The sequence below is a fragment of the Monodelphis domestica genome, chromosome 7 (genome assembly GCF_027887165.1).
Source record: "Monodelphis domestica isolate mMonDom1 chromosome 7, mMonDom1.pri, whole genome shotgun sequence".
Taxonomy (NCBI): domain Eukaryota; kingdom Metazoa; phylum Chordata; class Mammalia; order Didelphimorphia; family Didelphidae; genus Monodelphis; species Monodelphis domestica.
Genome location: NC_077233.1, coordinates 123,984,340 through 124,002,645, shown reverse-complemented (window position 1 = coordinate 124,002,645; position 18,306 = coordinate 123,984,340). Strand labels below are relative to the sequence as shown.

The following is an 18,306-nucleotide window of genomic DNA, read 5'->3' as shown; positions in this document are numbered from 1 at the left end:
TACAAATTCATTGAGTTTCTAAAGTAGAACTATATAGTTCTATATACAAAGAGGTAGAAGTAATTCATTTTAAATGTGTCCCTTGTAAACCTATTTTTAACCAGAGACCTCATACTATGGAAATTCCTCAGTTAAGATTGTTTCAAGACCACTTTTCTTTTACTAGTCATGAACAGGCTGTTAAGTTTACTTCAGTAATTCAAAATATCTGGCATCTCATGTGAATACTCTCTTCCAATGCCTTCTTGTGTTGGGTGACTCCTGTCTCTGACTTCCCTAAATCCTCAAAAGAGGAGGACAGTATCACGAAGAAGTCTATAGATTATGCCCAAGGCCTTCTTCCAAGTCTTTCTGCCCTGCATCAATATCAGCAGAGCAAATGGACCATGAAACAGTTATTCCTTCTCCTCACCACATGACCAACCCACCTCTTTTTGTTGTCATATATATTTGATGACTCTTTACATTTCCAGCACAATTCTTCACTGGTCTCAACCTACTTATAACAACAATAAGCCTTTCAAGATCCTCTGGGAGACTTGCAACTTTAATTTAATTCTTAAAACACTATAGTGTTCTATGACAAAAACTATATAGCATCAACAGAGGAATATTAATATTAAAAAGATGAACTTGTATTTTAGGGCAAAGTATTTAGTCTTTTAAAGCACTCATAAATTCCCAAAAGGAACTCAGATTATCATTCTTTTTTTAAATTTTCTGCCCTAAATTTACACATTGCTAGACTAAATCTATGGATCATCAATCCAATTGGACCTCTTTCTTAAGACAACAGGCATTTTTCACCTATTTGATTTCCCTGTGGATAGTTAGGTTGAAAGTTTATGAAATTCATCTGAGAGGCTCTGCAATGCTGTGGATGTTGATGGGAAAAGCATAACGTAATTAGCAAATGGGAATCTGGAGAACTATACAATTACAGAGTTGCTTATCTTCCATTTTTATGGAAAACACACTTGATTAATATGTATCCTTGTTTTATGCCTCACATGATACTAAAAATCAGAGGGGTTATTGAGCAAAGTCATAGCTATTGTTCTTTCAAGGAATATTATGTAGTTTTGATAACCAGTATCCTGTAAGATCCTTGAGCACAAGGAAGGTCCCACTTCTGCATCTATATTCAAAGTGCATAGAATAATACCTGGCACTTAGTAGGCATTCATTATGTGGTTTAATTAGTTCATTGAAATATGCTTTTATTTTCCTGGAGAGCCTTTTAAAGTGATGTTTTGTTCAAGGAAATAAAATACTTCTTAATAGTAAAACAATATAAATTGTGAGATTTTGTTTTCTCCGTGTGTTTCAGTAATTTATGTCTATGAAAGTATTCTACAATAGATCATTATTTAAAAAAGCCTCATTCGTCTATTGCGCTACCTTTAGTAAGAATGTTCTCAATGTGTATGTATGCAGATTTAGCTCATATAAATTTTATACATGAGAAAGAAGGCTGATATGGGTTGATAATTATTGATAATTTCTTGTCTGAAATATTTTTGTGATACTTGTGAGTTTTTACAGTTAATAAGTATGTTCCCTTCTTTCAAATGTTTTTTTTTTTACTATATGTATGTATACATACATATACACAAGGAATTTTCTACTATAAACATATAGTTGACAGAATTTTGGAAAAGACCACTTACTTAGAAGGATGAGTTATCACAGCTAACCTGGAAAGTGTGTAGAATAGGTCATGAAAGAGAACCCACTGAGCTGTCATCTAGGCTTTCTTAATGAGTAAAACACTAGAAGTGCCCATCAGACCAGAAACTGGAGTTTTTAGACTGGTAGAACTAAGAGAATCTTCACAGTCATCTCCTTCATTTTAAAGAAGAAATTGGGCCCCACAAAAAAAGCTTAAATGATTTTTCCAAAATGATGATGTTTATTTTGCCATTGGAAGAAACAAATATACCAACAACAAGATCTAGGTAACAGGGATCAGATCCCTACTAGAGAGGAAGATAGACTAAATGATAATTTATAGCAAGGAATTAAGAAAAAGAATTTCACCCAAAAGGTAAAACTAGATTTAAACAAAGCCAGTGGATTTAATGAGGTCATATAGGGATTAGTTAAGATCAAATCAATACTATACATTTATTAAGTGCCCAGTATAAAAATTTTTTTTTGCTTAATGCTGAATGAGATAAAATATAAGATATGGTTCTGAACTTCATGGAGTTAGCAATCTAATAGGGCAATACAACACAAACAGTTAACCATGATTCCCTATTTTCTTGAGAGGCATATCAGAGAGGTACAAAACAAAGTGCTATGTGAGGTCTAAGAAGGAAAAACTTCATGGAGTAAGTAACATTTTATTTGGGCTTTAAAAGAGGGAATGTTAAGAATTCAATAGGTGAAGAGGGGAGGAAGAACATTTCAAGCACAGAAATGAATGTAAAAAGTTATAGGCATAAATCACATATTCAGTAAACAAAGCATTTCTGTTTATCTGAAGTATAGAATATTTGAAAGGAAGTTGTAAGAGATAAGGAAGGGCAGATATGGTCTTCCAAGAAGATTACTTCTAAACCACTAATGCAAATAACAACTGTTAAAGAGAATAGTTTAAAGCTCAAGGGATTGTTTAGCAGCCAGATAGAGAAGTACCTTCTTTACAGCAGGTATTCAATATCATAAGGCAATCAGGTCCTAAAATGGCCTGAGAATACTAGCAGCCTTGCCAAAATTGAAAGCTTGATCCCATGGCAACTCAGAGAAGCTGGTGATGGGGGAAGGGGAGTATTATTCTGAAAGGAAAAAAAATTACACACTAGAAAATTAGATGACATTTTAAATAATGGGAGTGAGAAGATCGAAGACCTACCTTCAAATGGAATTTTTATTTGTACCTGAAGACCTATGATTACTTACTGTTAAGGGTTTTTAAAGACTACTGTAGTTTTATGATTTATTTTCTTATGATTATTCTATATTCTTTTATATTTCACTGTAATTACCATGGTAATCTACCTTAGAACACCTAAGGAATTGCATGTTTATTTCAGAGAAAGTATGATAGGCAAAAGGTTGGAAACTTTTGGTCCAAAGAACAATTGGAAACAATGGGAAAAGGAGAAGCAGTGATACTAATTTCTCAAGGAAGGTAGGAGAAAAGGTGTGAAACATGGTGAGGCAGAGGAAGCCAGGAATCACTGATTAGGTTAAATAATGGTCTACATGTTTTTTAACTGAGAATGGATTGAAATAATTTAATTAATAGAACTACTTCATCCAACCTGTTGATTGCTAATACTCTAAATTTCTATCACAGTATTATCACCCTTAGCCACATCACTCATTCCAACACACAGGACAAATCATTAAAGACAGAACTTCCCCATAGGTCAATTGGTCTTTGGTAACTGGCTTGTTTCATTTGGAAAATGAACAAACAGAAACCAAATCCAATTTTTAAAAGACCTTTTTTCTTTCCTTTTCCCAGAGGAACAGAACAATGGACCTAATACCTCAAATCTCTGGTTGCTGACTTTTTTTCCCTTTTTATTCCAGACAATTTTCGGTCTTGGATCTCCTGTTGCTTGGCAAATGAATGATGCGACTCCTCCAGAGACCCCTGTCTGGTCAACGGGAGTTCGAGTAAATCTTGGAGGTGCTGAAACAAGAATATAAAGAACACCATAAGATGGAAGCGACACACAATTATCTCTACTATTCTCAGTTCCCCTCCCCCAAATAAAATCCACACAAACCTTCAAAGGACAAAGTACAAAGACTACAAAATTGGGAAGCAGTAAGTTACCTTTGAGGGTAGTTTACAAAGAGTAAGGGGGTAACTTTCAGGTCAAGATATCTGTTGGTGCTTTTATTGCTGAAATCTGTATTAAGGCAGAGATCCAATAACATCCGAATAGCAACATCACACATTAATTTTTATCACCATTATAAAAAAATCCAATTTGTCCTCTGTACCAAAATGAGCTCATCAATCAAAGTGAATAAAATTCTAGCTCCTTGCTTTGATGCTGCTATCAGGGCATGGCCAGAAAGCAGTCTTGCTACTTTCTGAGCTATTAAAATTAGTGACATTCAGATAAATCCAAGAAATTTTTAAGGAGGCAAGAAATTAAGTGCCAAATTAGGAGGTCTGACCAGAAACAGAAATGGGGATGCTATGGTAGAAATTTTCCTCTGCCCATACATTGCAAATTCCTTCATCTGAAAAATAATCTCCAAATTGTACCAAAGAAGAAAAAGGTCAAGAACCCTATGTTCAAAAATGATAGTACATGTATTATAGTTTGTTTTCATTGTTTTTTTTAAAGAAAAATAAGAATAGAAGAAGAGTGATATAAGAATGCAAAAGACTTTGATAACAAAGGATCAAAGTAGATTTTTTTTTTGTTAAAAATCCTCCTGTTTCCTAAAATCTTCCACCATTATCTCTACGTTAAAAAAAACAAACTATCTAACTCTCCCATTGCTTTCATTTATTTAACCTGATCAGTTTTTTCTTCTACTAACCTCTTTGCTACTATTTCATTTTTAAGAAATATATTTATGGGCAAGTATATTTATCATCTGGTTCAAAGTCAATGCTTGAATGAGAATAGGATAGTAAAGAATGGTTAATACTTTTTTGTTCCCAAATCAATTGGTCCATTTCTTTTTAATAAAACTACCCCAAGCTGGCTTTATAATCACTTTGGATGATTTCTTCCCATAAAGCTTTTATCACTATTTCTTTTCAGGAATTATAAATTCATCAATTTAAGACCCAGATGGTGCATTCAACATTAAAACCAAACCAAACAAAATCACAGAATATTAGATTCAGACAGGACCTCAGAGGCAATCTAGTCTTGTTTATATGTAAAAGTATAAGTTCCATCCACTACAAACCTGACAGGTGTTTGTTTATCACTTGTTTAATCACCTAGGTGATGAGAAATCTACTATCTACCAAAGCTACCACTCTACTTTAAAATGGCTCTGAATGTCTTAAATGTTGTGTTTATTTTTGTTTTGCTTTTCTGTATTGGTTCTAGTATCGGTTTTTTGGGCCCCCGTAAAACAAATGTATTCCTTTCCCATTATAGCCCTTTAAACAACTGAGAAAGACAATCATCTCTTCTTTGTCTTTTCCAGATTAAAAATACCAAATGCATTTTGCATAACTACTTTAAATAGGATTAATCAGATAATAAAATAGGATGAATCTGAATATGTTCACCATCATAGTTTCCCTCCTTTTGGGAAGCACTTTGCAATGTTCTCAATAAGATATAGTGTCAAGAACTGAGTATGACATTCTAGGAATAGACAAACTATTGTATCTGCTTCACTCCTTGGACTATATTTCTACAAAAGCCAATGACAATTATTGTTGTGGATGATATCATACAGTTGACTCATACTGTATACACATGTGAAGTTGACTTTATTCAATTCAAATGAAGGACAATATATTCATCACTATTAAATTGTGTCATTCACTACTTTAACATATGAAGGAAGATCTTTGAGGATGCTCAGTCTTTCAAAAAATACATCAACCAACCCTTCCAGGCCAATGATAACAAAATTGACCAGAACACAGTGACGAAGAGACTTCTGCATACTCCACTAAAGACTTCTATCCAGGTTGACACCAATCTTTTTAATTAATATAAGAGACTTCTGCATACTCCACTAAAGACTTCTATCCAGGTTGACACCAATCTTTTTAATTAATATACTTTTGGCCAAGTAGTTTAATTAGCTCAGAATCTGCTTATTTATGTTATCAACTATTCTTCACCTCTCCTTCTTTTCTATAAGGTTACTGTTAGATAATTCCTTGATGAAATTCAGGTACACAGTGTCAAAAAATGATTTGAATTTTGTAGTCTAAGAACTTTATGAAAAGTATTTGATTACTCTGGCATAACCTTTACCCTTATAAATTCCTGTTGGCTTATTGTAATCATTCTTCCTATATTCAGAACTCCCAACTATCCCTAAAATGCTTCATGGGTAGCTCAGTGTTGAATTTGGATCCAGGAAGGTCTGAGTTCAAATACAACTTCAGACACTTAGTAGCTATGTGCTCCCCAGGCAAGTCACTTAAAGTCTGTTTGCTTCAGTTTCCTCATCTGTAAAACAGAGAAAATAAGAGCACCTACCTCATAGAGCTATTTTAAGAATCAAATTAGATAGCATATTAAGTGCTCTGCAAACTTTAGAGTGCTATATAAATATTATTATTATTCTTAAATCTGGCCAGAAATTAATATCCATTTTACCAACTATATAGCTAGACAAATAACTTTTGCAAAAACTAAACATTTTCCAATGGGTTGAAACCCCCAGACAGCTTAAATGAGGCCACTGAGGCTTATAGAGATGAAGTAATTTACTGTCCTTTTGCTAATAATACTTCACTTAACACTACTCTTCATTTATCCTAGAAAGTGGAAGGTGTTTTAGAAAGAGCTTTGGAGACTTGGGTTCTTCTCTTGCCTTAGGTCACCCTAAACCTTAAGTTCTTTCTGTAGAAGATTGGATAAGATAATTACTATTCTTTCTTCCAATTGTAGAATTCAAAGATTTTTATGTTTTGCTTCTATTTCAGGAAAGCATCTTTGTCAAGTTGGTGCCAGAGGAGATGAGTTAACTTTCTTAGTAAGAACATTAATTGTTTAAAACTCTCTTTGCTGGTAAGAGGAGAGAAATCTCACAGCTCCTGATCCAGGACAGAAGCATAAGAAAGGAAAGTGATCTTCAATCAAACCAATACCTTATTTCAGACCAATTCAAATACTTTCTTGGATAGTTCTGTAAGATTTCTAAGTAGCTCTGCAAATGACATGAAAAGTGACAATAGGAAAGGATGTGAAGAAGAAATTTTGTATATAGATGCCCATTTTCTAAAAACTGACAAAATAGTGTGTCAAGTTTCTCTAGATTTGGTTCTACTTTTGCAAGCACCAAAAATTGATGATAAACATTTACTTGTTAACACCAAAAAATTGCATGTAATTACAATTCCTAGATTCCTCTTAAAAATAATAAATGTCACATATACAAAACTTAATTTCTTATAGCCACTATTCTTTGCTATCCTTTCCCAGCTTTCTTCTCCTACCTTCCCCAGTGCCAAAAAGAATAGATGGGTAGATGGTGTGGTCAAGATCGAGGAACAAACCATTCTAATTTTTAACCCTTTTTGAAACCATATTGGGTTGAATTCTTTCACTAAGTTTCTCAAAAGAGTAAAATGATAGAGAAGTTAGGATATTAATCTACTTCTATTTCCCCACTTCTCATTTTCTCCTTAATTCTTTTGCTATTGGTTTGTTGCCCAATTGTTCTCTAAGTTAATCAATAATCTCCAAGTCCACAAATTTGAATTTTTCTCTGCCTTAAACTATGCTAACCTCTCCTCACAATGTTATCATCATCTTGTTTAAAATTTTCTCCTTCCAGTGCTTCTATGGCAAGGCATGGCTCTTGGTATTCCTCCTATCACTCTCATTGCTCGTTTTATGCCATTTTTGATAGGTTCTCCATCTAAATAGAAGCCTTCCTCAAAGGTTTGTTCCTGGATTTTTTATCTTCTCATGGAACATTCTCTGATCTGATGAACTCATTCATTCCAAATGCCCAAATGCTTTAATTACAAGAGCTATATGATTTTCTATCAAATCTATATTTACAATCTTGACCGTTCTACAGAATTCTACACCAGCATGCCAGTTTCCTTCATTTGTGGGCCCTATGTTGGTTGAATTCTTCTATCACACTTAGAAGAAAGATAATAAAGGATGGAAAGTTAGGGCATTACAATATGTGGTGACTAGACAGAAAATAAATGATCCATATCATATTTCCTTTATTGAATGTTTTTCATGTCTTAATTAGAAAAGAACTTCTGTAGTACTGTAGACATCAAATTAATATCAAGTAAAGAGAGACTCAAAGAAGCTGCTTACTAAATAGATGATAAAATAATAGCTAACATTTCTATTTGTACTTTAAATTTACAAAGTGCTATATATCTTTATTATCTTATAAGTGCATCACAATAACTTCAATGATGCAGATGCTAATATTATCCTCATTTTACAGGTGAGGAAATTAAGAAAGAGAGAAATGAAGTGATATGCCAAAAAATAACATAGTTACTAAGAATTTATGGTAGGATTTGAACTCAAGTTGTGCTGCCAAGAAGTCCAGTATCCAATTATCCACTGTGCTACCTAACTATTCACTTAATTGTCTTGCTAACACCTTGAATTGTATATATCACAAAGAAAATTATTTACTTTATCTCTCAACAGATTCTTGATTTTCCTATTCCTCAGTTTCCTATTTGTGTTTTGATTATATATATATATATATATATATATATATATATATATATATATATAAACTCACTGAACAAATACAACGTACTAGAGGGGTCAAATTAGTATAAAATCCCCAGTTAGTTTTCTAAATGCAAAGTTGAGAAACTAGGTGGTTTTAAAACCTCTCCTTAACTTTCTCACTAGAACCACACCTTCCCTGTTTCTACTTGTAAAAACAGAATATTAATGTTTATAGATTTGGGGTATATTAAATTCTCCTAAGGCATTATAGTAGTTTTTGAAACTTCATTGATTTTTGGTTAGATTATCCAGGTCTTCTACCTCATTTGCCAACTTCTCAAATAGAGATGATATGTATGAGCCATCTAAAAATGATCATAGGATCATAAATTTAGAACTGGAAGGGAACTTTTAAAATATTTAGCTGAACTCTTCATTTACAGATAAGAAAGCTAAGACTAAGAAAGGTTAAGTCGCACACCTAATAATTGTAAGAAGAAAGTTAAGAGCATGAGTCTTCTTGACACCGAATCTAGCATTCTATGAACTATACCAGAAATCTAGACACTAAATCAATAAAAAAAGGCCACAACCAAAAAAAAAATCCTCCCTCCTTCCACCCCTCAGAATGGCATTACAACACATGATCTCTTTTCTAAATATCACCTTAATAATAGAGGCGGTGGATGAACAAGCAATCTATATTTTGGATCTAAATATTCTGTGAAACACTATGGAAGAGACACATAACAATTGTCTGAAGATGGAAAGAAAAGGCAAGAATCAGAGAAACAATATGCACTAAGGAAATGTATTCAGGAATCCAACAATAATCTCAATTCTAAATGATCAAAAGATGAAATGATCAGTGCAGGTCTGGTACAGCATAAGCAGTGAAGAAATGTTTTGAGGGGCAGAAAGTGAAAGAGTTTCAACTTATCAGACCCCAGGATTCAGAGAGATGCCCTTCTGTTATCACAGTATAGTTAACAGTCTTTGTTATCTGCCCATAGCTGCCAACTCTTAGCTTTGCAAAATGTATCTATTCTCAAGGCAGGTCTGACAAGTGAGGAGTATGATCTTTTATTGAACTAATGCAGGGTGCTGAAGAGGTCAAATTACTCTCAAGCCCTGAAAGTCTATTTTCTAAATGGAAAGTTGAGAGGCTAAACATGCATATGAGTCAGGGAAGAAGCATGGCTGTAATTCCAGAACTCGTGGGTCACATGAAGCTGTCTGTTTTCAAGGACTCTGCATTCTCTGGATGCATCCAGTAAATAGCAATGGATAATCATCTCAGAGTATGACTGTGAGGAAAAGACTTCATAAATCTTAAGGCACTTCTGAGTTGAAATTTGAATGATTATTCTCTTAACAAGTTACCTAACCAAGAGCTTCTAGAGAAATGAATGCAACTCTTCAATGGCTTTTTATTGAAGTATCCCATGAGATATTCATGACATTGGATGCTGATGTGGAAGACTGTCAAACTAGACCTCAGTTTCTTGGGTTCTCCAATGGTAAATACAATTATTGGAATGCCATAGTTCAGTTTACTCATGTTAGAGCACAGTTGATTTAGGATAAGTCGACTATTTATAACCTTCCTTGAAAAGCTGCTGAGTTGAGTTTAAAAAAATATAACAAAACACCTAAACCATATACTTCATTAAACAAACAGTGTATTTTAAAACTACTCTACCCTACTGAGGCCGTACTTTAGAAGATCTGATTTAGCTATCTCCTGATTAGTAACAATGGAGATACTTGGTTTAACAGAATCAAGTCTTGGGAACTCTACATTTCTCCACCCTACTTAGTTTAACGAGGTCAGGAATTTCTGCACCATTCTCAAGGATTAAGTATTTGAGAAAATTTCCTTCAACAGACATGTGCAGAAACAGCAGACAGACCCCTGGGCTGTCCTAAGTCAAGCTAAGCTGACATTGGTACAGATGAAACACAGTAAAAAAAAAGTGATGTAAAAAGTCACTTGCTATCTTAGGCCTCTTTTCCAGGAGATGCATCTCTGGCTGGCAGTGTGCTAAGTGTTCTGACATCTTGGCATGATGGCAGCTATTTGTCTGGGTTTTGGTGGTGAGTTTGCCCTGGAGCTAATTCAGGTTCAGACATCTTGGCTGAGCCCTCTTGGAGTTCAGGCTGATTCCTTCCTCTTTTTTTCTCTCCAAAACCTTACCTTCTAGAGCCTCTAATCTTTCCGCCCGACACAAACCAGGCAGGAGAAATCCTACACCCTTTTCCTTCTCCCTTATTCTCAAATTTCTTTCCACCATATTAATTAAATCACCATAAATTTCCAGACTGACTTGGGTAAATTTTTAATTTGTTATTTGGGATATCCATGGCAGCCAATAATTAATATAGTTTAGCTCACAATGCTAAAATTATCCTTTACAAGACCAAGAGACCAATGTGTGGGGACTTTTAATTCTATAAATTTACCATTCAACCATGGGAAAAGGGGTGTGGCAGATTACTAGGACTATTTTGAACCTTTTCTAGGACCTAACTAGGACCTAGAACTAGGACCTTTTCTTAAACAGTCTGGCCACTCATAAGTCTTAAAACTAAATCATAGCACAAAAGATCATAGGATGCAAAGACAAAAAGAAGGAACAGAGGCTCCATTTGTCTAATTTAATTCTAATGAATAAGATGCATCTGTGGACATCAGGAAATGTGGAGCGTGGGGAACAAAACTAACAGTCTGTAACTAATTGGCTTTGTTTCTTTTAGCTGATTAACATTTCTTTAAATAGTGCAATTTGTTTTAAAAGAAAATATTTGTCATAAGAAAATACTTAAAATCCTCAAAGAAGAAGGTTTAATCATGGTTCTGGCTAATTTAGAGACAGAAACAGCCAAAGAGATATATGGAGTCAGAGAAAGAAAGAGATGGAGAGAGATAGGGAGAAAGAAAGAAAGGAGGGAAGAGAAAGAAAAAGGGTGAGATAGAGGCAGGGACAGATTGAGAAAAAGAGAGCTGGAGAGAAAGACAGAGACAGAGAGAAACAGAGAAAGATTCAGTCAACATCTGTACCAATTCAACTAAGATCAATAAATGTTAATCATGTGCTTACTATGTGCCCTGCTATTGACACTCTTCCAGGAATTTGATTACCCATAAGATGTACAAACAGCTGAGAATTTATGAAAAGGTCATATTCCAAAGGTTTACTTAGACATCAGTGTTTTCTCAAATAAGCATTATTAAATATGTTTGTAAACAACCATAGCAAATCACATTTAAGTTTAAAGTCTCTAAACTACTTTCCTCACAACTACTTGTAAAGTAGGTCAGTAATATTTATGACCATTTTATAAATAAGAAAGTTAAGGATTCCTCAAGGTTAAACAGTTAGTAAGTGATTGTCAAGACTCCAAGTCAATCTAGTATGTTCATCCCAAGTCCAATATCCTTTCCAATATAACTATTTATAGTCTGATTCTATGCATGCGTGTTAGATAATCCTGTAAACTGGAAATTCTTGAACAGACCCAAAAGAAGTAACAGTTGATTGGTCCTGGAATAACCTTACTTCTCACTTAGAGAACTATAATTACTTTCAACTTGGTCTCCCAACAATCTCCCAAGTACAGTCTCTTTCCTCATAATCAACACCCTGAAATTCTGATCATGCTTCAATATTACAAACGATGATCTATGATTTCATAGGCAGGATTCTTCCTTTGGTATTGTTGATACAAGTCTTGCATCTTCTCATTCTGTCTGATTCCTATCTATGTTCTCCAATAAATCCTCTGTAGGGTGTCCACTCAAACTCGACAATAATTTGTGACAGCTCCACAGAGTTTGTGCTACCTAATCATCAATCTATTTGAAATGGCACTAAATTTAAAATTCTACTAGACTTCTATACTAGTTAAATTATGAACACACATCTTTGCATATTTAAGTGAAATAGTAGGGTTGCTCATAGCTTGAAAAGTAAACCCTATAATAGGAGCCTCATCCATGTTACTACAATGTAAAATGACAACATGAGGATAATAGTAAAAAAAAAGATGACACACTGCAATACATTAGTCACTTATATAGTCCTAATCTACACTGAGGAAAAAATTGTGATCAAGTAAGAGCTTTATTTGCCTCATCCTAGGGCTTGACACAATATTAACAAGAAAAATGGAATGACTTCAAGTTATTTGGTGGAAACCTTAGGCAAATAACTGCAACCTTCTTTTGCTTAATTTCCACATCTATAAAATAGGGGACTAGACTGAATGGTTTCAAAGAGCCCTTTCTGCAAGCTGCTTTTCCTGCCCTCCCCATCTGGCATTAATACTGGTACTTTTATTCTGATATGACCTTCTATTTATCCTGTATATATCTTGTATTTAGTTGTTTGCATGGAGTTCCCCCAACTGGAATGTGAGCTCCATGAGGGCAGGGACCAGCTTGATCTTTCTTTGTATACAGAATGATTAGCATATTGCTGGGTATAAGCTCTTAAAAATATTTGTTTATTTGATTTGACTCCATCCCTTATTTCATTAGGTGCTATGATGATTTATTGAAAAAAAAAAAGCAAAAAAAAAATCCATCGTCAAAATCTCTCTCTCTCTCTCTCTCTCTCTCTCTCTCTCTCTCTCTCTCTCTCTCTCTCTCTCTCTCTCTCTCTCTCTCATCTCTCTCTCTCTCTCTCTCTCTCTCTCTCTCTCTCTCTCTCTCTCTCTCTCTCTCTCTCTCTCTCGTCTCTCTCTCTCTCTCTCTCTCTCTCTCTCTCTCTCTCTCTCTCTCTCTCTCTCTCTCTCTCTCTCTCTCTCTCTCTCTCTCTCTAACTTATGAACATCTCTTTGAACTCCAGCTAGTCCTTGGACAACATAAAAACATTCTGTAAACATACTCATACATTAAGGCCTCTCCTGCTTGCTAACTGGGCTTGCTAGAACATCCTCTCCACTGGCACAGCTCTGAAAATTCAGGGTTACCTTCACATCCTGGTGAGACACAAGTGGAGGACAATATTGAAGGAATGGGACATAATCACCTAATAGATCCATAAGACTATAAATGTTTTTTGTTTTTTATTCCCTGAGCTGTCAGTAGGAATCACCATTTGTCTTAGACCTAAGATAGTCACATATATATTCTATAAGTTTACAGACATGAAATTTCAGCAAGGCACATTAATGGTCAAAATTCATTCTTGGATACAATCTGTGAATTTGTTCTTACCATTTCTTGTGGCGGCTTCATGCATTCTTAATGAAAATATGTAACTAGAAGTGCTATTTAGTCATTCACTCTACGGTTTTCACTTCAAGCCCTGGGGTTTTCTTGCTAGCTATTTAAACATTCAAAATACACAGACTATGCACCAGTTTACATTCAATAGAGTGATGAAGGTCCTTATGCAGAAAACAGATGAATAGCCACGTATTACATACAATTTCCCACTCTCATAGAGTGAGATGCAGCCAAATGACATAAGATTTATTGGGTATTTTATATTTCCTCTAAATGGTAATATACTCAAAAGGCTATTAAACACAGCCACAGCATTTGACAAAAAGCACTCTTACAGATCCCTCAACATCCTTTTGGTAGATCTGGCTTTCAAAGCTGACTCATTTACATCCTTTGCTGCTAATTTACTCATTAATCATAATTTATCACATCAGTTACACTGATCATCATTATAAGGAATCATTTCTCCTTAATTCTAACCTGTGCTTACCATGTACCTGCAAATTGGATCACATAGAAAAGTTAATTGGTTTCTTATTTCAAAAAGGAGGAGAGAGTAAGTTTAATGGGGGAAGGTGGTAAAGGAGAAGCAGAGACCCCTTTCCAAAGTGACTTTTGAAATCCCACTACTCTCAATAACAACAGAAAAGACAAACAACATTGATCAGGATTTCAAATTGGGTGGTGGAAAATGAATTCCAGATAGAGTAAGCCTATTAGCATTTATATAATAAAAGAAATATCTTCTCCTTTTTGTCCCTGGTATAATCATAACTTGAATTACAACAATATATGCAGGTATTTGGGGAATTTGGGGAAATTCAGAATTAATTTTAAATGATTAACATTTAAAATTATTTAGATATGTGACATTTTATTTATTTTATTTATATATATATATAACATTTGAAATTATTTAATATCATCTCTTCACTCAAAAAATAATGTGCCCTTGCTTAATTCACCCATCCCAGATGAACTATATCCAAGGGGACTGAATTAGTGATTTGGGGAAATGCAGTATTTGGGAAAAAAAACAGAAACATGGGTAGCTCTCTTTAAAATTGGCCATTTTTTAGAAATTTTAAATATAATACGATCATAGTAATAGATCTATAGATAGAAGTTAGCTTAGAGGACACTTAGTCTAAATCCCACCCCCAAATCCACATAGTATATGAGAAAACTGAGACCTAGAGTGGAGGCAGGACTTGCCTAAGGTTATAGAAGCAACATGAGGCAAATGGAGGATTCAAATTCGGGTCCCCTGATTCCAAATCCAGAAATCTTTCCAGTGAACCACATATCTCTATTAGTAGTTGGAATTATAAAACCCTTGGAGGAAAAAAAGTAGTTACACAGTTTATCATTATATTTAAAGCAGATGTATGTGTTCACTAGGTTAGATAGAACATACAATGGATTTTAAATTTTTCTTAGATAAAATGAAAAACAAAATATGGATTATTTAGATTTATGAATAAATTTCTGTAGAAATGGATGTTATGCCATCAGAACTGGCAAAAAATGTGTAGACATTTTGGTAAGACCAGTGTTTCAAATTCATTACCATAAACATTAGTCCAACAGTGAGGAGTGTCTTTGGGATATGTCATTTGTGTGAAAGTGAGGAATATTTCCAACCTGTCAATACTTTGAGAAGTGTCCATATTACCCAATCCAAAGAGCATTTATTAAGTAGCTACTGGATGCAAGGAACCAAGAATACAAAGATAACAACAACAGTCACTACCCTCGAAGTTCTTCCAAAGAGATTCCAAATAATAAAACAACTAAACAGACAAGCTCAAACTCTACCTCTCTTTTTAGGTTTCCTTGGGCTATAGTAGTACTTTCTTTAAGAGGCCTTTCATGACTTACCAGATGTTATCCTCTCTCTATCCCCAAGCAATAGAGAAAAAAAAATAAACCACCAAAAAAAAAATCAGTATTGACTTATATGTGAACCCATTGTAAGCTTCTAGGAGAGTATGGCTTTTTTATTGGTATCTTCAGCACTTAGCACAGTGCTTAATACAAAATAAATGATTAACGCTAATTAGCTGATTGATAAGGAAGTATATCATACTTTGAAAAACATCAGGGACAGAAGACTAAGGAAACAAGGAAAGGAGATGCCTTATAAGCTGAGCAGTAGAGAATGCTGGGTCTTTAGTGAGGAAAACCTGGGTTCAAACCTAACCTCACTTACTCCCTAAATGAACCTTGATAAGTTACTTAACCTATATGTGCTTCTGTTTCCTCAACTGTAAAATAGGGATCATAACATACTTTCCAACTTTTTTGGTTGGGATCAAATAAGATAATATGTACAAAGCATTTAGCACACACTCTAGTATACAGTAGGTGTTTTAATAAATGCTCATTTCCTTCCACTTCCTTTCCCTAAGCCTTAAGAAAACTAGGCATATTGAGAGATGGGAATGGAATCCAGGGTTGAAGAACAACCTGTTCATGAATTTTGGAGCATCATTTCGATGTTCAACAAAATCTATTATATATATAATCCTCTTTTTTTAAAGTCAGCTTTGCTATTGGTTATATTTTTATGGTTCAGTTTAGTTGTTGTTAATACTAGAAGAAATGGAATTTAAGAATACTTCAAGGATAAAACTGGATCAAATGACAGAGCATGTTTTCTTTTTCATCTATAAGGCAAATAAAATAGAAAGAGGATAAAATATTTATTTCACTATAAAATTATATTTTGTGAAATTGACACATGTACTCTCCATTTTCAGCTTTGCTTGGTTTGGACTCCACAGAACTCCTCATCCAAAAAGAAGCAGATCACCTGAAATCTCATCACCATGCTGACTAAAATCAGTTTTTGATAGTCAGTATGTTTTCAATTCCCTCTTAACTTCTCCCAAAGACTCCCTTTAGAGAAGGTTGAAATATGCACTTTCCCAGGTTAACTCTATTTTCTGTTTTCTAAACATGTAGCTCTAATTGGTTTCAGCTCCAAAAAATATCATCCCCCTGCTCCAGGTACCCCTTGGCCACACAACCCAGGATCCTACCACACACTTTTCACGTTCCTTTTTGATGTTATCTTCCTTCATTACAGTGTCGATTCCTCCAGGGCAGGGACTGTCATTAGTGTCTCTAGTGTCTTGTATGGGGTCTGGTACATAATAGGGGCTTAACAAATATTTATTGAATTGAATTCTTGGGCCTTCTGATATTATCGAGTAAGCATGTGGATATGTTTTTTTACATTTGGATATATGTCAAATGAAAAATCAGTGGAATTTTTTTGAGATTGCTATGAGAAACAAAAGATATACATGTGTGTGTATATATAATAATTCATAAACAACAGAAATAGTAAAATTAACCCATTTTTATTGTGCCTTAAAGTTTACAAGGGCAAATGTTACTATCTCATTTTTACAGAGAAGGAAACTGTTCATACAGCTAGGAAGTACAAGACCCTACATCAAGTAATTAGAAATTCAGAATCTTTCTATTATGTCTCTCTGTCTTATGAAAGGCCTTGGAATTTATAAAGCATTTTATTAAAAGAAGTAATTGGAATAACAGGTTCATGATGAACACTGGAAAGAGAGGGTCTGAGTTTAATGCCCATCTCTAATATTCATGTTGCTCATGGATAGACAAGTCACTTGCTCTGAGACACATATTTCTCCTCAGTAAAATAGGGTGTAAAATACCTGTGCTAATTGTATCTTGTGAGATTTTATGAAGAATGTGTTTTATAAACCTGAAAGTGATATGGAAATGGAAGCTACAAATTCTTCAAAGGTTCCATCATCTCAGTGATGTGGGTATCATCAGTACATATCAGTACAAATGACATACCTTTTCCTATCTTTCTGCCCTGGACAGTTTATATTCTCCAAAAGCTCTTTGCCAGAGTATCTTCCCAATGTGCTGAGGATCCCCTTCTGGCTATTTAACACATCTTGGGTACCAGTACACGATGTGAGCTGCCCATCCCATCTGTTCTCCTTTTCAAACTACACAACCAGCCCCACCTCTCTTTCTTGTCACAATTTCCTTGATGATACTCCTCAAGACAATTCTTGTAAGCAAGTAACCACTGGAAATATTCTGGGCTTGCTTCCGCAGCACATATACTAAAACCTGAGCCATGCATCAGCCTATTTGTGCCCAGGGTGAGCTCCTCCATTGCCTTGTGGGTCATCCACAAATCAGGTTCTTTGGAGGGGACAGCATCCCAAGATTTACTACCATGCAGCACATGAGGACGATATATTTGAAATCAGACAAAGATGGATGTTTAAAGTAGCTAGGCTATTGAGACCACCTGGCATGCAAAATTCTAAAATTAAAGGAATGTATATTCATTTGTGTGTATGTATTAAAAATTATAAGTACTATTTATGCCACTTTAGATGTGGTTCGTTCAACTTGTAGGGTCTGAAAAGAAAAGTATTTACTCCTTTCCCCCAAATCTTGAAGCCAAAATGTATTCAGCGATGATTTAGAATACTTTTTGAGATTCTGACTCAACATATTCCTTAAATTTACATAACAAACTTTAAACATTACATATTTATCTATAGGTTTGCTTCCTCCTATTATTGAATAGCACATGCAATCACCACTAGATATTTATGGAGTATTTTGCAATCTGTAGAAGAGATAGAAATGGAAAATAGACACTCTTAGCATGCTACTTTAAGCTTCAACAGTAGAAACTCTCTGCCAAATTCAGCA

At 34.6% G+C, this 18,306-nt stretch overlaps 1 protein-coding gene across 11 annotated transcripts in view; it reads right to left on the bottom strand.

Annotated features, from left to right (window-relative positions):
• Positions 1-18,306, bottom strand: part of PTPRD (protein tyrosine phosphatase receptor type D) — a 590,847-nt gene that overhangs the window by 351,882 nt on the left and 220,659 nt on the right. For all 11 annotated transcript variants that reach the window (XM_056803979.1, XM_056803969.1, XM_056803973.1 and 8 more), the window contains exon 3: positions 3,504-3,649. In XM_056803979.1, the coding sequence (XP_056659957.1) occupies positions 3,504-3,649 (146 nt within the window). The remainder of the gene's footprint in view (positions 1-3,503; positions 3,650-18,306) is intronic.